At 50.4% G+C, this 19861-nt stretch overlaps 10 protein-coding genes across 10 annotated transcripts; 5 read left to right on the forward strand and 5 right to left on the reverse strand.

Annotated features, from left to right (window-relative positions):
* Window positions 1-625: 625 nt before the first annotated feature.
* On the forward strand, window positions 626-1534 carry NECHADRAFT_97564 (uncharacterized protein; the record flags this gene model as incomplete). The annotated part of the gene is made up of 2 exons (XM_003041760.1): window positions 626-1430; window positions 1473-1534. 2 exons carry the CDS (start codon window positions 626-628, stop codon window positions 1532-1534), a joined length of 867 nt encoding a protein of 288 aa, XP_003041806.1.
* Window positions 1535-1560: 26 nt separating this feature from the next.
* On the reverse strand, window positions 1561-3312 carry NECHADRAFT_102094 (uncharacterized protein; the record flags this gene model as incomplete). Its single annotated transcript, XM_003041819.1, has 2 exons — window positions 1561-3239; window positions 3288-3312. The coding sequence occupies 2 exons, from the start codon at window positions 3310-3312 to the stop codon at window positions 1690-1692; spliced, it is 1575 nt and encodes a 524-aa protein (XP_003041865.1). The 3' UTR covers window positions 1561-1689.
* A 252-nt stretch (window positions 3313-3564) lies between these two features.
* NECHADRAFT_53081 (uncharacterized protein) lies at window positions 3565-4529 on the reverse strand (the record flags this gene model as incomplete). Its single annotated transcript, XM_003041820.1, has 2 exons — window positions 3565-4149; window positions 4218-4529. The coding sequence occupies 2 exons, from the start codon at window positions 4527-4529 to the stop codon at window positions 3565-3567; spliced, it is 897 nt and encodes a 298-aa protein (XP_003041866.1).
* A 426-nt stretch (window positions 4530-4955) lies between these two features.
* Window positions 4956-5612, forward strand: NECHADRAFT_53169 (uncharacterized protein; the record flags this gene model as incomplete). The annotated part of the gene is made up of 1 exon (XM_003041761.1): window positions 4956-5612. A coding segment is annotated over one exon (657 nt), but the record flags the coding sequence as incomplete, so codon positions are not given.
* A 1492-nt stretch (window positions 5613-7104) lies between these two features.
* Window positions 7105-9225, reverse strand: NECHADRAFT_53048 (uncharacterized protein; the record flags this gene model as incomplete). The annotated part of the gene is made up of 1 exon (XM_003041821.1): window positions 7105-9225. One exon carries the CDS (start codon window positions 9223-9225, stop codon window positions 7105-7107), a length of 2121 nt encoding a protein of 706 aa, XP_003041867.1.
* Window positions 9226-10981: 1756 nt separating this feature from the next.
* NECHADRAFT_87282 (uncharacterized protein) lies at window positions 10982-12700 on the reverse strand (the record flags this gene model as incomplete). Its single annotated transcript, XM_003041822.1, has 1 exon — window positions 10982-12700. The coding sequence occupies one exon, from the start codon at window positions 12698-12700 to the stop codon at window positions 10982-10984; it is 1719 nt and encodes a 572-aa protein (XP_003041868.1).
* Window positions 12701-13894: 1194 nt separating this feature from the next.
* NECHADRAFT_53114 (uncharacterized protein) lies at window positions 13895-14806 on the forward strand (the record flags this gene model as incomplete). Its single annotated transcript, XM_003041762.1, has 1 exon — window positions 13895-14806. The coding sequence occupies one exon, from the start codon at window positions 13895-13897 to the stop codon at window positions 14804-14806; it is 912 nt and encodes a 303-aa protein (XP_003041808.1).
* Window positions 14807-15028: 222 nt separating this feature from the next.
* NECHADRAFT_87284 (uncharacterized protein) lies at window positions 15029-15439 on the reverse strand (the record flags this gene model as incomplete). The annotated part of the gene is made up of 1 exon (XM_003041823.1): window positions 15029-15439. The coding sequence occupies one exon, from the start codon at window positions 15437-15439 to the stop codon at window positions 15029-15031; it is 411 nt and encodes a 136-aa protein (XP_003041869.1).
* Window positions 15440-16715: 1276 nt separating this feature from the next.
* On the forward strand, window positions 16716-18123 carry NECHADRAFT_5106 (uncharacterized protein; the record flags this gene model as incomplete). Its single annotated transcript, XM_003041763.1, has 4 exons — window positions 16716-17054; window positions 17110-17251; window positions 17316-18007; window positions 18061-18123. Coding segments are annotated over 4 exons (1236 nt in total), but the record flags the coding sequence as incomplete, so codon positions are not given.
* A 543-nt stretch (window positions 18124-18666) lies between these two features.
* On the forward strand, window positions 18667-19701 carry NECHADRAFT_53054 (uncharacterized protein; the record flags this gene model as incomplete). Its single annotated transcript, XM_003041764.1, has 1 exon — window positions 18667-19701. One exon carries the CDS (start codon window positions 18667-18669, stop codon window positions 19699-19701), a length of 1035 nt encoding a protein of 344 aa, XP_003041810.1.
* Window positions 19702-19861: the final 160 nt, after the last annotated feature.

Raw genomic sequence — 19861 nt, forward strand, 5'->3', positions numbered from 1 at the left:
GTTAAAGTCATAAAACACTTAGCAGCTTTTTTACTGGCCAATTCCTATCTTGTGTCGGGCCCCAAACCCTGACCCCGTGCCAAGATGTCGGGGTGAGGAGGTCTAGATCTTATCCTCCGGCTCGAACCGTCTCATGTAGAGGCTTGGCAGTCCCAATGACATATTTCAAGTAAAGGCTGTTGGTCGTTGTTTCAAACATTTTGAACTTGATCTTTAGCAGCCAATCAGGTCAGTCTTAATGTAACCAGTATCAAACATGACCTATTTTAAGTATACACCACTCTCTCATCGTAAGCGAGCAAGTCGCGCATTCTTCGACGACGGCCTCAGTGTTGAGTTAACCAGTCTTTACTCGCTTCTCAGAGCCGTGGCTTACTTCAAACCGTCGCTTAATGAAGATAGCTACCAAGTGACACATGCCCAGATGTACTATGTCGCAAGATGATCTCCTCAACCTTTTTTAGACCTGAGAAGTTTGAGGTTATCTTCAACTCATCTTGGCTGTGGTTTTGCGTGCATATAAATACCTCCCAGTTCCTTTCGCCAGTAAAGAGGTTATACCAGTTCATCACAAGTACACTCTCATAACTTTCAAGAACATACCCAGCCTCCTCTTGATACCACCATGCCTCTCTTCAGCAGCCTTCGGCGCCGCCAGCCTACCCGCCACCGACACATCAACCCCAACCGTCTCCTCGTTACCACGCTCCTCCTACCCGCTTTAGCCCTCGCCCAAGACGATGACGAGCCCACCTCCTCCACCAACCAATTCTCCCAGCCCTTTGTCGACCAAATAACAGGCCTCAATATGGAGAGATTCTTTGGTGCAAGGACGTCGTTTGGCTTTGCCTTTGCCCTCCCTGATGCTCAGCCCGTCGCTAGCACCGGCTCCTTTATTGGTCAACTCTCATTCCCCCTTGTGAATGGGCAAGGTTGGGGATCGTTCGGCTTGACTGGAGATATGGAGGGCAATTTTATTCTCGCTGTTTGGCCAGATGGCAAAGGGGGCGTCATGGCGTCCTTTCGACAAGCTACGAATGAAGACAACCCGCCTGAAGTTGCTGGACAATTTCGAGTTAGACCTCTACCGGAGGGAGTATCTGTCAATTCGACTTCCTTGCTGTATACCTTCCTCTGCGAGAACTGCCTCGACAGTACTCTCGGCGTAGGCCCGGAAGCCACAGCGGGAAACGCAGTCATGGGGTGGGCATTGTCGGAGAGGCCGCCAAGGGGAGACCCTTCTGATCCTGGTGCATTCCTAGGATTTCACGAAAGGGGCTTTGGGCCTTTCACGGCTCGTCTGGCACAAGCCAAGACTGCAGGGTTCGATGCCGTTGCAGCCACAGCACTTGATCCTGTTGGGGATTCTGGCAACGCAGTGGCAGCCGTCCCAGGGGCTTTCGAGGACGGAAGTGGTGATGAAGATAGTGGTGACGAGGGAGATGCTATTGGCGGTGGTATTGGCGGCGGAGGTGGGAACAGAGACGGGGACGAGAGTGGTGATGACGGCGATGACGATGATGACGATGATTAGAATCCCTCAGTTGAGAGATTTATCTTGCAGTCCGTCTGTATTATCTAAAGTTCTGTATAGTAGATGCGATTCTATAGCCCGAAATGTACCAAATGCACAACTTTTGTCTCCACCAGTGGATGACGATAAGCCCAACCATCACCACTTGTATCCGTCTATCGGCGCCCTGTGATGCCTTCCTTCATCATCCTCCGAATAAAGTAGATGACGCTGATTCCCAGACCCAGACCAGCGAATCCCACAGCCATATACCAAGCTGCTCGGTAGCCAAACAAAAGATCAGCCATCGTCTCTCCACCGTTGTTGACATGCACCTCAACCGTCGCGGCAAATCCCAGGCCGAGGCTGATGCTGTAGTTGACGACGGTGCTCACCAAACTCGCCGCAATACCCTGGTGTTCTCTCTTTACCGAGTTTGACAGGATCAGCGTGGCTGCGGGGAAGGACATGTCCATTCCCCAGGTCATGATGATCAGACTGAAGAATGACTGAAACCAGTAGTTTTGCTCGACAGGAGCAGTCATCATCAGAATCGTGCCAACCGTGAACGACACCAAGGCAATCAACATGACCAAGGCGGGGTGTGTAAAGTGTAGCAGCCAAGCCGTTGTGAGTGAGGCTATTGCGCCTGAAACAGCCACGGGGCTCATCCACGCCGCCGTAAGAAGGGGCGAGCCTCCCCGCAAAAGCTGGAAGAATTCCCAGGTGTAGTAGATCCAAATACCGAAGGAAGCCCAGCCACCGGCTACACAAGCGAGGATAAATCCAACGTCGCTTGTTAGAGTGTCGAACGGAATGAGGGGGTTCGAGGCAACTCGCAGTTCAATGTAGAAGAAGACAGGGACCAGAAGAACTCCGATAATGAGGAGCACGTAGACATACGGTGTCTCCCAGCCAACGATCGGGGCTTGGTTCCAGGCAAAGTTGAAGAGGACCAGGGCAGTGATGCCGGTTGTCGCGCCCAGGAGGTCTAGTTGATCCAGAATCTCCTTCCATGTCATGCTCGACGAGGACAACTTGTGAGGGGGATCAGGGATGATGAATGTCGCAAAAACAGCGATAGCAGCCAGACCAATTGCGAACGAGTAAAAGGCCCAAGGCCACCATTCTTCGTGATCTTTGACAAAGAGGCCAGCGAATGCAGCAGCAAACACGTTGCCGCCTGGTGCGCAAGCTCCAAAAAGAGCGAACGCGAGGGTTTTCTTGGGCCCCGGATGATACGAAGCTCCGAGAATCGCCAGGCCATTGGGCATTATAAGGGCTGGGCCAATGCCCTGAAAGACTCTTGCAAAGACAAAGAGTACATGGTTGGAGTATGTGGCAAGGCCAGCGATCATTGACCACAAAGCAAACCATACGAATCCGATCAGAAACAGGCGCTTGTAGCCAAAGACATCTCCGAGACGACCCGAGACCAGGATAAACGTGCCGACGGTCAAACTGTAGCCAGCGATCAACCAGCTGAGCTCTGCTGGGTTGCTCAGAGAGAATGAGGCGCCAATGACGTGCAAGAGGTTCAAACAGTTTCCTAGAGCGCCTTGGGTCATGAATTGGGCCATGCAAATGGTCGAGATGAAGAGAATCTCATGAGGCAGAGAGAACGTCTCGGCGATTGAGACGGCCGATTTCGTCCGAGCCAGCTCCTCGTCGGGCGTTGTAATGTCATTGTTCTGCAAGGTAGCCTCTCCATCGCTGATGCGCTCATCTACGCCAATGTTAGTCATGAACTCGATCAATTGGACGCGTTTCTCACCTTTTTCTCTCTCCGTGAGCACCATTTTGAAGTTTTTGTTGCTGTTATTAAGGAGAAGCGCAAAATGTCACAATCTCGGGCATGGAATGCTCGGATATAAAATTTCGGCGACATGTCCGTTATTAGCATCCGTATATCCGGATATCCAGGGTGACATCATTGAGGCCGTGTTGGTCTCCACGACGGCAAATTTTGACGGCAATGCTACCCTGATTGCTCGGCGAAATAGCAGGGGTGATGGACGCAGAAGAATCATGTTGACTAGTATTTAGAATACCTAGTTCATTTCTACCCTTTGTCCTTTGACCAAAAAGGCCGTCATCACGCCTTCTCCTACTCGGAAAAGGGGTGCATGGATTACCTCCAGAATCGACGAGAGCGCGTACGAATGCGTGACAAGAGCGATAAAGACGCCCGAGTCTTGGCTCCAAATGTCTTCGAGCAAGTTCTGCGTGCGAGCGACATGTTCTATATTCGACTCTGATCGATCGGCATGCCATAGGAGATCTTCCTCTGCGAAAGTAGCCTCCAACTCGTATTCTGGGTAAGCAGTCGAAATCCATTTTTTGTCTCTCCTCCTGTCACATGTGTGGTCGGTTAGGCGCTCCCGAAGGAGTTCTTTCACCACTGGCTTGAATGTCCTCCTGTGTCCCTCTACCACATCTCTGAATACGAGTTTTGTTGTCTCGAGGCATCTTGCGAGTGGGCTGGTGTATAGGGTATCAGGGATAGGGAAGTTATTGTGTTTGACACCTTCGTTGTATAGAGTGCCGAGGGCTTTCGCTTGTTCAATTCCTTCGTCAACCAGCTCTGCGTCAAACCAAGTTCGATTTCCATCGCCGTCTAGTTTAGACCAGCGCTTCTGCTCTCATGTTAGCTTTGCTCATTCGAGTATGTTAATCTTCATGCTAACAAGGCTGTACTAATCACCTTCCATTCAGCTGAGCCAACCTCGTCCATCACAACGTTATGGACACCACGGCCATGTCGCACGACCAGCAATACTTTGTATGATACTCCAGGTTCGATCTCGTCATTGCAGCGCTGAACATAGCGAGCAAGCCCACCCCAGCCTTGGTCTTTGCCTGATGAGCCGGCATCACTCTCGTGTACGACGTCTAGTAGGCCGAGATTGGGCTGCGTAGTCAGTTTGGACTGAGGACTTGCGCGAGCAGCTTCTACATAGTTGATAAATCGGCCCCCCTCGGAAGAGAATCGGTAGGTGCAGGTAGAATTCGACATAATGGTGGGCGCAAGAGACCAGTGCAACCAGTGACTAGCATGCATCAAAACATAGAGACGCGAAATAGAGCTGCGATGGGCTGCCCTCACCTCCAAGTGAGCAGTTGCGAGGCAAATATTGGCAAGAAGGCGCCATAAGACGCGCTTTGAAAGATCTTGAGAGGAAATGGATTTCCCCGCACCAATCTACCACCAATCACGCGCCAGTCATCAACAGAGCTGAAGGCTGTGTCAGGCTGCCGTGCATGTCGATAGATATGCCCAATCACCATCTCATTTCTGTCCAAGCCCTCACTCACAGGATCGAGAGTCTACTGCTTTGTTGCTCTTGGCGTTTCTTTAGAGGTGCTGGTCCCTGAAAGCATCCCATTGATCCTTCAGATGTCCTTTCAACCCACTCCTCGTTATCTCTGGTCCGCCTAACAAATGGCGCCTCTTGATTATTCCTGGCGTCCCCTCCAGCCCAACGAGATCCGCTTAGTCTCACTGGAAGCGCCAGCAGAAACCATCACCCAGGCCAAATGGAAACTTACCGTTGCAGGCTTGGCCGATAAGTCAGCCAGCTACTACGCCGTCTCGTACAGATGGGGACAGCCTCTAGACGAGGAACCCTTCAAATCAATGACCAACGACCGAGAGTCATGTATCCACATCGACGGTAGCGATGTAATGGTTACGAAGAACCTCTCGGACTTTTTGCATGAGGTGCAAAGGGATAAGAAGTTGAAGGAAGAAGAGTTCTGGATTGACGCGATATGTATCAATCAAGAGGACCCCCAGGAACGGAGCCGCCAAGTCAGTACCATGATGGGCAAGATCTATCGGTCAGCGAAGTGCGTCATTGCGTGGCTCGGGGACGCAGACTCGCATACGCAACGAGCGTTCGACCACTTGGATCATCTGGCGAAGTCCCCGACCCTTCTATCACCCGGGTCCCAATCAGCCTCCACCAATTACAGTGCCTCGATCAATGGTGATGAGAATGGGTCTTGTTGGGAATCGGCTGTCAAACTGTTTGATCGGACATATTGGAACAGATCCTGGATAATCCAGGAGCTCGTCTTGCCAGAGAATGTCATTGTCCGCTGCGGAGGGCATGAGAAGGATTGGAGCGTGTTCTGGAAGGCATCCCACAACATTTCCACCAGTGACTGGAGAGGGCGCTTCAACAACCTCGCTACAGACATGGCATCACGTAACACGGCTCGTAACTACGGTATACCAACCGTTCTGAAGGCAACAAGAGAGTCCATTGCAACAGAGCATTGGACAAATGTTCTCTTACACACCCTTATCCGATCCCGTGATTTCGAGGCGACGAATGAGGAGGACAAAGTGTACTCTCTCTTTGGTCTCATCGAGGACCTGGTCGATGTTGGGAAGATGCCTCTGTTGCGCCCCAAATACGGAAAGGATTGCAGCCCAGCAAAGACATATCTCAACGTCGCTGTTCAACTTCTCCGCGATTGCGAGGAACTTCTCATACTCTCCTGCGTTGAGGGAAGATCCTTCCAAAAGGTAAGGATCGGTGACGATCCTCTCCCATCATGGGTTCCCGACTGGAGTGTCCGTAAACCCCTCGGCCTTCGGATTACTGGGTATAAGAGATATTGTGCAGACGCGTGCTTCACCCTGCCAGAAATGGATCTCTCCCGAGAGGCCAAGTTACGCACATGGCCTGCGGTCATCAGTGAAGACGACCTGACCGTTGCTATTCATGGCCTCAAAGTCGATGAGATTTCATTTCGGGGGGAGTCAAAGCTGGACATCCAAAAGGGGAGCCCGTTTCCACAGCTCTTGAAGATGCTTCTATCCCTCCCAACTCAGTATCCAACCACAGAAGAAGACGGATTGGAGGCGTTGTGGCGAACTCTCATCACCAACACTGACAAAGAACGTCGTGCCCCTATAAAAAAGCCGTCATCTCTCGGTCGGGGTTTCGCAAAATGGTTTCTAGAGAGAGTGCACTCAGTGGCGGTGTCTGAGGGGGAAGATCGCCGCCAATGGAACGAACTGAAGCACAAATTTGATCAATTTTGTAAGAATAAGAAAGCATGGACTTCTCTTTTGGATGACTCTGTTGGGCCTTCGAGTGCCGCGGCGGCTGAATATGGTTCACTCTTTGCCCATGGGATGCACCTGCGACCCTTTTTGACACAGAAGGGTTACCTGGGGCTAGGGTCACAGGAGTTGCAAGAGGGAGATACAGTTTGGGTAATACCGAGATCTCGTGTGCCGTTGATATTCAGGCGGGTACGAGATGCCAGCTCGGTGCCCGATTATCACTGCGAGTTGGTGGGAGGCGCATATTTTCATGGATTGATGGACGGCCGGTCTCTTTTGACAGCGGCCGCGAAGGACGGCGTACGGCTAAATGACCGACTAGAAACAATTATAATTCACTAAGGCAAGTAAGATTGACGGCAAAGGCTGGTGTGTTTGGGGGGTGGTGATGGACTAAAGAAACGAATTGATGAACACAATACAACTCATCATGAGCATACAAGACAAAAGTAGAGAAATCATGCTGTCAAAGCCCCTTCTCGCTAATCAATAAAACACAATCTCCAACACATCAAACTGTCGTTCCCCTTAACCCAGGCTTACCATCCAGAGCGGACCTCGAACTGTTGTCTTCACCCCCATCTCGAAGGGCAAACTCGTATACTCGACCCGCAGGGCCTTGTCCCACGTGAAATGACTTGATCATCGTCTCCTTATCCCTGTACTGATCTAAACTCAAATTCTTGGTTGCTCCGGCAATTGTAGAAAAAGTCATCTCGCGCTGTTCATGCACTCCGTCCTTCCACATGGCATACATCCCGGACACCACGCCGACCAGTGCAATGACAAACGAGATGGAATAGACAGCCAAGAGGATCTCCCACTGGTAAGCAAACTTGTTCACGAGTTTGTGTCGGTAGCATGGATACAATGGACCACCGGGAAATGTCCCTGCGAGCTCAGAGGTGTTGTCTGCCCAAGATACCACAAGCAGCTGGGGGTTCGAGAGGAGTGAGATGAGGAGGTCTTCGTACAATCTGCGGACTTCCTGTTGGAGATCGGGAACGGCGATGTAATCGAGTTTGTGCAAAAGCCTGGAGACCATGACCTTTGACTTTGAGATATGGTTCGGGAGCTTGATTTCCCCGTTAAGCATGTCTCGTAGAGCCTTGCCGACTGAGTGGTAGGCAGCTATGCGACGGTACGTCTCCATGTTGTCCTTAGTCGGGAGGACATAGTTCTCCTCGGGAACTGCCTCTACTCCGTTCAAAAGCCCATCGGTAGGAACCTCAAGGGTCCTCTGGAATGTGGTGTCGATGACCTTGTGCATGTAGTCTCGTTGAGTAATGTTGTACGTCTGCAGACCACCAGTGTATGTGAGATTGACGGTATAGTTTGTCACATAGTGCTCGCAGGCTAGCACAGCAGGTGTAAACGCCTCATCCCATCCCTTTGCGCTCTTGTTTTCAGGTTGCGTTTTGTTGATATCGTCAACAGTGGTGTAGCCAAGCCAGATAATGGGCTCAGCTTTGAAGGCTCCAAGGTTGGCAGGGTAAGGGGGTTGTTGAATAGGTTTCCCGGTTTCATTCAATTGAATCTGAGCACCATAATCCCCTTCTTGTGTCCTAGCAAAGTAGGTATGGCTCCCCTCGGGTGCCAGTTCGGTCATGTTGAACGGGGCCTCGACTCCTGCAAAGTCGTCGATGAAGATGCCCGACTTCGGGGTGACCGAATCACACTTGTATCCTGGGCCGATGAACTGGATGACAGTTGAGCAGTTCCAACCCATCCCACAGATGTCTTCCGCGATACGGTCTGCCTGCAAAGCTTGGTTCGTTGTAAAGACCCTGTCGGCAATAGCACTGAACTGGGCACTAGGCGAACTATAGTAGTCGACGTTATCATCATCCTCGTAGCGTGCTCCCGTTCTCTCCCAAAAGGATAACGAAAGACCAATCAATCCATCGCTCTCAGCCCGTCTAGGCTCGTCCCACCGATTGGTTGATTCTTGCGAAAAATTTAGGGTACGGACTGAGCGACACTTGGCGTTTCTATCTACCGTGAGGCCGGAAGAAACGCTGAGCGTGGCGGACGAAAAGATGACGACAAGAGGACTGATCCAGATGTAGAGACTCAGAGTCATGACTAGCCACGTCTTTTTCCATGCCTCTCTGCTGAAGAGCTCCACAATGTCATGGGAAGAGCCAAAGAGGGAGTCAATGGCATGGACAGAGTAGTCCTTTTTTCCGACAGCCCTCCAGGCTGTCTGCTGTTGTGCCATAAGCACAGAGAGAACAAAGCCAGCCTTGGATACGAATGAGATGAATTGGCCCAAGCGGAGCCACCACTGTTGATCTTTGGCATCTTGACCTCTGAGATGCCAGTAGAGGAAATGATGGCTTAGGGCACCGCCAATTCCGAGGAGGAGGAAGAGCACCATGGACCATTTACTCTTCATAACCTTCTGGAATAGGGTGTCCTCCTTTGGAGGACGCGGCCTTTCCTGACTGGAGTCATACAAGCCCAGACCTGTGTTTGTATTCTCGGCTCGGTTGGCGCCCAGAAGGCCCATCAAGCTGGCACGCTTGCGATCGAATATGGGAGAGGTCCCAAGATTGGGACTTGCGGGGTCTAGCCATGGCGAGTTGCCACCTGAACCTAGGACTGTCGACTGAGGTGATTGAGCTGGCATCGGTGAACCTGCTCCGTTGGGAGAACCTGGGGGGGGAACTGAAATCTCGGGGCCCATATTGAATTGATGAGCGTCTGGTCTGGGCTTAAGTGGCTGGTTGGAGAAATGCTTGAGTAGGACCAAATGGTTGTGTGATCTGGTAGTTTCAGGGTGCTATTTAATATCAAAATTTCAGGACGTTTCTTGGGCGTGCCGCCCCCAAGCCCTTCCCAACCGGACTTCTAGCATGTTTCTAGGCTTCTGCAACTCAAAATCAGGCTCTATCTTGTGCGGCATCCATCTCAAGCCCAGTTTGCCTATCAAAGGGCGACTTCCTTGTAAACAAGCCTCTACACCGGGAGCTGAGCAGCCATTGCAAATGGTGGACACCATCCAACGCTACATCACAGTTGGGTCGATGACGACTGCTAAACCTCTGCAACTCTTTCTCTGCCAAGCGCAGCTGACAGGACGCCATGCTATCCCTTGCGGGAGACAATGAGGCTGTGCTTGTGGTGACATTGTTTTGCAGATTCGAGGCCCTAAACTCATGCAAGACGAAAAAAACTTGTGTCCCACAACTTGCCCGTGGCGAACTATAACCAATTATAATTGTCCGTGAGATATACGGCGAATACGGGCGGCATGTCGTGGTGGCTGGAACAGTTGATTGCGATTTGTTGCATTTGTTGATCAGTGGCAGAGCCTGATCTGTACTGCCTCTTTTCTCCTCCACACAAAATGAAGAGTTGAGAGCCTGCTTTAAATGTGCAAGTAAATGACCTAGGCCTGGGCTGAAAAGAACTGCCGACAGGCTGGGCATTTCGGCAGGCAAGACAACAAGCCCTCAGCCGAGCCACCACAGAGGGGGCCAAGAAGCCTGGCATGTACCTCTCTCGCCTGGCTGGAAGACAACATTTTTTCAAGTTATCATTGCGCGAGTAAGATGGGAAAGAAGATCCACTATCCGTAGGATATAGTCGTTCAAAATGGGACTCGTTCTAGCCAGTGCTCATCTAACCCTGTCTAAACTGTATTGGATCCGCGACCGTAGACCCAGGACAAGTGGCCTGACTCTTACACAGCCCTGTTTGTCATTTGATGTTTCACTGCATTTGTAAATCTTCATGAGGGGTTGCTTGCATATGATCTTCCACCAACACATGTCAACCTGAGCCATTGATAAAACGTTCCGGTCACTTCCACTCGTGTCTATCATTGCTTTTCAAATATCTCCCACCCCGAAGACCTGCAAGGCCTCGTTGGTGGGTAGCGTGGTAGTACATGGCTATGGTTGAGGCTGAAGGTGGTCCTCGAGTTATCAGCCGGATGCTGCCTCACATACTTGGCACCTGAATCAACCCCGCCAAGGCGTAAATCACTACATGTCTTACTCAAAGCCTGTTTTATTTCCAGGCTCAGGAGTTCGGAGCCTGGTGGCCACAAGTCACTTGGGAGTGCTGACCAACCTGACCAAGGCCGTAACATGCAGACGCAGGTCTCAGTGGCTCGGATCGACTCTTGTGTGAAGATTACGTCTCCCACCCACCAATTTCTTCCACCAATGCCTCGACTCAAGAATGAGGCTCTGTACCATCTTTAGGTTCTAGGCCACGTAGTTGTTCTTCCTGAATGGCATGCCCTATCGTTGTTGTACGGGGCACAACACAATATTCCATACGGTTCACATAAACAGATTTCTCCGAGTCCCAAAGTCCCGACGATGTATTAACTCTCCTTAATCTCTAACTCTCCCCCACTCCACAAAGCAAGGCTCCTAAAACATGTGTAGCTGGAATGCCCCTTCGGGATTAGCAATCTTAAAAGCCTCTTCCGCTTCCTCAATGGACACGAACCACTTGGACTCATGCAATTCATACCATCTCTGCCCCTCTCCTCGACTGATGACCAGTTGCTCCCAAAATTCTAGAAACCCCTCCCATTCATCCTCCTCAGCAATGTCGGGAACGATTTGAGTCATGCGGATCCATTCCTTGCGAGGGTCCCATCGGTCAGCGACGATGAATTTGTGTCGAGGTTCGCCCTGCTTTGCTATCTGCTCTTCTTGGGAAGGTTGGTTGGCAAAGTACGACATGGCATCGCAGAGGACATACCAGCTATGGGCTTTGAAGGCCTCGTAGCTCTCATGCTTCACCTTGAGCTCCTTCTTGATGCTCTCGATGCCAAGAATGAGTTTGTGAAGCCCTTCCAATGTGGGCCCGTCTACGGCAGCGTGCATCAACATCTGCGCCTTTCGGATGAACAAATCGCCAGGCTCGGCGCTATATTTGTAGCCATGAACGTTTGATCTATCCATAAGTTCATGGTAGGTAGAAGTAATGACCCATTCCAGGTTCGTCACAGCCCTGTGGTGACCTCTCGGCATGTTAGGGTTGAAGCGGCGTGCGACTTTGACTTTACCGTCCGTCTGACACAATGGGAAAAGCTCGTCGCCTTGCTGCTCCAGGAACAGTCGGAGCAGGTTCGGGGGGCACTGGGGTTGGAGAGCAATCTCAATGAGATTATCTGGTCGCTTCGTCCTAATGTGAGTCAGCATCTTGAGCCCATACTTGCTGCCCTTGATCATGAAACGATCTTGACACAGGTCAAGAATAGCCCCCTTTTGGCACGCAAGTTCGACCATCTTGCAAAGAGTCGCCACGACTTTCCTGTTATTGATCCACTTCATCATCTCTGTCAAGTGGTCAACCACTGGCAGCATCGATGACGAAGCGTAGTACACCGAAGACTCAGGCAAGTCCGAGGCCGAGGGGATGTCAACCTTGGCCCCTCTATCAAGTAGAAACTCGAAAGCTTGCAGTGAAGCATCAGCATTGACCCCGCCGCGATAAAATCGCTCCGCAATTTTGACGAGAGGCGTCTGATACTGCCCCTCAATCTGACGGTTCACAAGTGGAAATCGGGTATGAATAGTTCCAAAATTGTGTCCGGTCACTCTCAGCTCATTCTGAACGGCGTTTCTCACTGTGGCGACATAGCCGTTTTGGAGGCCTACCTGAAAGAGGGGATCAGGCTCGTCATAGTCCTTGTCGGCAGGTGGATGATGCCTTAGATGAGTTACTCTCGCGCGGCGAAATGCCTTGTGCAGACGCATGTCATCACTCGAATTCATGTCGTAGATGGTGTCAATCAGACGATGACGTGAAAAAGATGTGAGGAAAGAAATTGTAGCCTCCATATCAACCTTTTTGTTTGACCACCGGATACTATGTTCCAGAGCAGTCTTTGCAAGTTCGGGCATGGGCAAAGCTGGATTCTCAATCATTTCGATGATTGATTGATAGGTAGGCGATCCGAGAAAGGCGATTGTGTTTTCTGGGATAAGCTCGTCCAGTGCTTCCAGCAGAGCCCGACGGAGAGCGTTCCTGCGATCAGGCAGTTGACCCTCGGTTCCCGCATAAATTATTTTGAGCTGTTCTTCGCGGGAAAACTGCCCTAAGAAGGCGACGGCTGCTTCCATAGCAGAGTTGTCCATTGTGACTGGTTGATCAGTCGAACTGAGGAAAAAGGAGTCGGTCGGCAATGAGAAGATACTACCCAGGACATGGTACATAGAACGACCAGTATTCTGACTTTATATGGATAGGAACAGCATTGCCCGGTTCTCTCCCTGTTCTCATTGTGTTCTCTTCTTGTTCAACATGTTTTATTCAGGTCTTGTGGGGGTGAACACACTCCGGGCTATGGAACAAAGGGAGAAAGAGCAGTTAATATTCTGGCTTGGCCACTTAGCGCATGTGGTGAACGCACATTTCCAGCACTAATACATTGTTATTTCATGTTCACTTTCAATATTTGTTAGCCCTTGACATTGAGTGGCCGCATAACATCTACCCCGACTTTGTCATCCCATTCCCGATGTGCTGACGATGCCATAGTATTTGTGTTCCATTATCGATATGTCCCAGAATACTTCCATCGATTATAACTTCGATCGCCAAGGTAGTCAATACCTCCTAAAACTAAAACTGGAAGGAAGCATTTAGAGGGCTCTCCTTTCCGTGATGAGAAGAAATGCAGCGTTCTCAAGATCGCTAGAGTTGCCAAGATCGCCACCAGGCGCAAGCGGAACCCCCAAAAGAGGAATGCCCGCGACAGATCATGAACATGAAAATCTTGAACATCCATTACCAAGGAAGAGACATTATTAACCTCGTATTCCTGACTCATCAGATAGTTCTTGGCAGTCTTGGCAGATGAACCACGCAAGGCACTCTGCTCAATGCAGCTGAGCGAGGATAGAGGTGCAAATAAGCACAACCCCTAATCAAGTGTCCCTGCCAAACAACATTTTTACTTGAGCCGCAAAAATAGTTGCAGAGACTACAATTTCATCCCTCCGAGGCTGATCATGCCCTAACAGAAATGAGGGCATTCCCGGCGCCCTATCCCACTCCGTGATGGAACCATAACAGCGGAGACAACCCCGCAGGCCTCGCCGAATCAGAGCGGGAAGCTGACAAATGAATTGGCCAAAGCCGATGTGTCGCGGAAGATGACAAATGAAGAGAAACCTGATCTGTCAAGAATCGGAGACCTTACACAACTGACCGAGAATCGAATGAGGGGATTTAAATATTCGATTTCGCCTCGATCAAGCCTTGATCTGTTAGTTCCCATCACCAGACTTCAACGAGTACAACAAGCATCATCCTACACCACTCCCACAATGACCACTGGAGTCTTCAAATACATCGACCCAGCGTCAAGTGTTGGCGCAGACGGATCTCACGTCAAGCCTTGGAGCAAGGTTGATGTCGACCAAACATCCTTCAAACGTACGGAGAAAAAGCGCTCTGTCATCAACATCCGCGAAGCCGCCCGCTCAACACCATTTGGAGTTGACGTTTCTGGCTTCGACGTCTTCACATCTCCCGCCAAGGAAACCGCATTCACCGATGATGAGGCCGTTCGGGAGGGATACTATGCCGAAGTCGAGGAGCTGCTGCGGAAGAGGATCCCCGGGATTAAAAAGGTTGTGATTTTTGACCACACCATCCGGAAGCGAGAAAAGGACAGCGCTCGTCAGCCTGTGCAGCAGCTGCATGTCGACCAAACCCCCGGTGCGGCTGAGGTCCGAGTCAGGCGTCATATCGAGGATCCTGCCGAGGCGGAGGAACTGGTCAAGGGCCGGTATCAGATCATCAACGTCTGGAGGCCAATTGGACACGCTGCGACCGATTTCCCTCTAGCTGTTGTCGATTGGCGGACCACACAACCGGAAGACCTGATCAGTGTTGATCTGCTCTATCCCCAGCGCAAGGATGGCGATGACAATGACGACCGCGGAAAGGAGGTGCGCCCAGATGAGTCAACATTCACCTCAACCGAAGGATATGAAGTGAGAGGGGAAACCTACGCTATCGCACCAAGCGACAAGCACAAATTTTACTACGCCAAGGATATGACTCCGGAAGAGGTCATGCTGATCAAGTGCTTCGACTCGAGGAGTCAAGGATTGCCTGGAGGCAAAGAAGGCTTGGCGGGACTTACTCCTCATACTGCTTTTGTTGACCCTGCAACACCAGCTGATGCGAAGGGTCGACAGAGCATCGAGGTTCGTTGCTTGGTATTTTACTAGCTCAATCTCACGAGAAGGGTACGGTTGGATCACTGTTAAAAGACGGGGATGAGAAACGTCACCAGTTTACGATTATTAGGGTTAAATTAGCCAAGATATAACGAAGTAACGATACTTGAGCAAACTTCAGTAGATGTCATTGCTACTTCTTTTGTGTATCCAGAGTCAAGATATACGTAATCAACACATCAGAACACAGCGGTGCGGACCAAAAGTCTTGCCTTACTCTTGCTTCTCCTTGCACCTCTTCAATACCTTCTGTTGGGCCTGGTTTTCTGCCTCCAGCTCATCCACTGGGAACGCATCAGGGCAGTTCTTGAGACCACCATTTGCGTCAAAGATCTCATCTTCATAATACCTCACTTCCTTATAAGTATCCGTGCGACTCTCTTCCTGTGGCTGAGAGAAAGCTGAGGAGCAGTCCTTGAGACCAAAGAAGTCATCTTCCTCCCGACTCTCCTCCTTCTCTGCGGGCTTAGGCTCTTGAGCATATGAAGGCTCAAGAAGCGGGAGAAATCCAATGCTCTCGCACACACCCAAGAAACGGTCGTTAGAAGGAGCTGTCTCGCTACCAGAGGCGGGTACGACACCATCCTTCTTCTCCGAAACGGTGTTCTCCTGGTTGGTCGACATGGTTTTGTTTCTGAGGGTGATTCTAGGGTGGGTTTGACGAGGAGTAGGTAGGTTCTATCAGGCTTGAGGTAGCGCGATTATATAGGTAGTCTGGAGCCAGGCCCCAGCCATTGCCTTTTCTTGTGGGGGTTGGGCACTTTCATGAGTACCCTTTACTGTGCTCTAGAAACGCCCATTTCTCATCTCGGAACATTTCGCGAACAATGACTGACATCTTGAATTGCATGGGTGAACAAGAAGACGTGGCAAAATGCAGCTGATCAAACAATGGAGGGGCGTTCCTTGTGTCCTATAGGTAAGTAGAAAAGCCAACAAAGGATAACGCAACTCTGGCAATCAGCATGAACAAAGGATAAGTAAATGCTTCACCGAAAGAACATCCCATTTGTTCCACAATGTGAATTTCCCAAGCTCAAAGAGCTTTCATCCGTTTGAAGTTCCACTAAGTTTTAAGGTGATCATGATTTAAGCAGCGTGTCTTGAAAAGCAATGTCAGAAGAACATGACGCAAATAAATAGTAGAAAGACGATTTCTGAGATTCTTTCCCTTGGGAGGGTTGGACCTATGAAACCGCGAAAGAGCGTAGTGGCTGTCATATTGTCACCTTAATTAGATCTTGAAAAGCCCAAGTAATAACACGGTGAGGAATAGGGTAGGTCGGGCTATTGGGAGTCGGAGATGACTTCGGACTTGGCATAAGTCCGCGGAACTCCAGCCGGAGCGCAACGCTAACCAGAAGCGGAAATGATCTGAAGTCATTGACTTGCTGCTTACATATACTCGGTTCTCAGGGACTCGACTGATGCTCCACGCAGAACTTGTCTTTCTCGTTACTGTACGGAAGTACCTAGCTGAAGACATCACTATACGTCACCTCTCGCACACAATGGTATTCTATGGACCTTCCAAGGGGTGTGTGTCATGCAAGCAGCGCCGGAAAAAGGTCTGTATTCTGGTGCCCGCTTCCCGAACTCCGCGCCAAGGCTAACACGTTTTGAAGTGTGACCAAACTCGCCCAGTACGTTGACCCCTCAACAGTGGTTTTGTTTCAATTCTGTCCCGTCTTGAGAAACTAATAGCTCTATCTAGTCATGCTTGAGGTGCACTAGGGCGAACCGCAACTGTGGGGGCTATGACCAAGAAGGACTCACCGCATTTCGACGATATGAGGCTGTCAATACATGCCCATCTAGCCCACCGTCAACCGCACGAAGGTGTATGTTGCCTAAACGAGCGCCTATCCCGGGCACGAACCTGTTTCTGTCTGATGTCGGTCCAACGGAAACACCGGTGAAAAAGTCCTACGAGTTCGCCATGAGAGCCTTTTTCTATGACTTCTGTATCCCAGAAACGAACGGGAAGCTTTCTAGAGGGTTCTTATCTGGGCTTGAAGCTATGGCTTATAGACTTGGGCCTGAATCCAATTTGGCCAAAGCTTGCCAAGCGGTATCATTCTTCAGTCACGCGAAGCCGTTGAACAGGCCGCACATGCATGAGAGAGCAGAAGCGCTTCATCAAGAACTATTGGGCTCTTTGGCTCGCGCGATAGAAGTACCTACTCTAGTGGCATCTCTTGAGACCAGATATATTGCCTTGCTACTGGGACTTTACGAAGTATTCTCTCTTATCGCCTCAAATGCGTCTTTTGGGCTAACATGTCTCCGAATAGATATTCGCAGCCAACAATGCCGATCGTCGCTCACATCATGCCCATGCAAAGGGCCTCTCCGCACTCCTGAAGACCGGAACTTCGCCGTTGGATTTGCTACGCATTATACGTGATGGGAAAAGGCCAGACACTAACGCACCGAGTGGGTATTGCCAAGGAACCCAACCGCGTCTTAGGGTATGTTTCCGAGTAAATTTTGTGCTTAGATACTCGACTGCCTAATAAGCCTCGTGGCATCTTCTCGGTTCCAGCTCTGAGTGAGGGGGAAGAATGCCTTGACAACTTGATGCTTGATCTCGACTCTTTGCAGACAAGATTCTCGAATGCACTTGAAACGACCAACTTCTCTCCAGGGATGGATGAAGAGATCTCATCGCTGTACCATCGTTTCTCCCGCTGGTCAAGTTCTCGGTGCCCAGGGTTCCGACCAATAACAGTGACCCATCTCAAACAACCAACAGTGAACTCTGACATTGCGGCTGGGTGTTGGCCCGGACGTGTTGATACATATTTCGATCTTTACGTGGCTGGAGTCTGGAATATCGTGCGCACCTCTCAACTACGCATCATCGACATGATGGTCAAACTATCCGACTACCATGGTGATAGGCAAGCATCTTTGTACTGGATACCTCGCGCAAATGCGCTTGTCGAGGATATTATGGCATCGATTCCGTATCATCTGACTGATAACATGCATGCCTTTGTTAGCCAATATGATACTGAAGAGGAAATCACGGACAGAGGGAAGTCACTTGGGGGTTTGCTTCTTATGCATCCACTCTACGTGGCTTCCAGATTACCCTTCGTTCCCGAGAAGATGCGGAGCTACATGAAACGATGTTTAGAGTGGATTGGCATAGAGATGGGATTAGGTCAGGCAACACTCTTGGCTGAAGTTATAACCCCTCCCTGGATATAAATCCGTGCCCAGAACTGACATTGCGATAGGCACATGACATCGACAAGAGCTACCTGGAGAGCGGGTGCGTGATAATATGGGCGGGTTTCTTGGGTTAGGGTGCATGTGTGACGGTTTTAAGAAGGGGGGAACATCGAGCATATAGCAATGAACCAACATTTTTTCATCTAAGATGCCGTCTGAACATCAAGGGAATGCTGACATTATGCTGTGATATCGTGATATAGACGGAATTAAGAGCTGAAGGCGAGTGCTTCTCGGTTAATTATTCTCGGACTTTTACACTTGGCGATTGGATCAGCTATTTTCAGCACTCGACGACATTTGTAAGCCATGGCCTCGTTCCGAAAAGTGATGAAGCTATCGCCCTTCCACATTGGGTAAGTCTTGCGCTCCTGTGGGGAATCACCCAGAAGCTCATCGCCGAAGCCACAAATGCAACGCCTCGAGCATCGGGAGAAGTCAAGAAATCCTTGCAATCTCCGAGGACCGAATTGAGATCAAGTGGTATCCTCAAGGTATAAAACCCTCAGGACATCCCTCTCTTTTCCCTAGATATCCTCACTCAAACCATCCAACCTGCAATCAATTTTGATACTCTTCTACTCTCTACTTTTACCAATATCACTGTCAAAATGTCTCTCGAAAACACAGCCGCCTGGGTTACCTCACATAACGCTCACCCTTTCGAGGTCAAGCCCGCCTCCATTGTTGTTCCTGAGGAGAACCAAATCCTGATTCGCAACCGTGCCATTGCCATCAACCCAATCGACTACAAGGTCCAGACAAGCGACGTTCACAGAGGCCAGATCACATACCCCACTATCTTGGGCGAAGATGTCGCGGGAGAAGTCGTTGCCGTTGGATCTGGCGTGACCAAGTTCAAGATTGGAGATCGTGTCGCTGGCCTTGCTGCTGGGTTCTTGACCAACAAGAACGAGGAAAAGACCTTCCAGGCCTATACCATACTCCGGACTGATTTGTCTGTCAAGATCCCCGAGAAGTACTCTTTCCAGGAAGCCTCTGCCTTTCCGCTCGCAGTCGGAACGACAGCTGCTGGCTTGTTCAACACCGATTTCATTAACCTACGACTTCCCACATTCCCTGCTCAGAAGCCCACTGGGGAAGTTCTCTTGGTCTGGGGCGGCGCTTCCGCAGTAGGCTGCGCTGCCATTCAGCTTGCCGTCGCATCAGGCTATGAAGTTCTCACAACAGCTTCGCCCAAGAACTTTGATCTTGTCAAAAGACTAGGCGCAAGCCATGCTTTTGACTACAAGAGCCCAACAGTCGTGGCTGACCTCCTCAAGGCGGCTGAAGGCAAAAAGTCAGCAGGTGTTTTCGACACCATTGGCTTTGCGTCCTGGCCTTATACTCTGGAGTTTGCCGAAAAGGCAGACGGAGTCAAGTTCATTTCCTGCACGGTGCCTGGATGGCCGGAGCCTCCTCAGGGTGTGACCATCAAGCATGTGTTTTCCCTATCCATCATTCATTCCCATGTTGCTTCGGCTGTCTGGGATGACTACTTGCCCAAGGCGATTGAGGCTGGTGCATTTGTCCCTGCACCAAGCCCCTTGGAGTTTGGAAAGGGCTTGGAGAGTCTTCAAGGAGCGGTGGATTTCTTGGGCACGACGGGTGTCTCGGCTCAGAAAGTGGTTGTATCTCTGGAATAGTAGGTGGGCGAAGGAGCTGGTGTCTATCTGGGTTGTCGAATGGTGGAGTAACTAGAGAGTAGATAGAGGACGCACGGGCAATGTCGTCTCTCCTCTGTGAGCATGAATAGTTAAATGGTTCCGTTCTAGGCACATCGATCAACCTGTGATCCCAAACGTA

This window comes from Fusarium vanettenii (assembly GCF_000151355.1).
Source record: "Fusarium vanettenii 77-13-4 chromosome 12 genomic scaffold NECHAsca_41_chr12_2_0, whole genome shotgun sequence".
Lineage (NCBI taxonomy): Eukaryota > Fungi > Ascomycota > Sordariomycetes > Hypocreales > Nectriaceae > Fusarium > Fusarium vanettenii.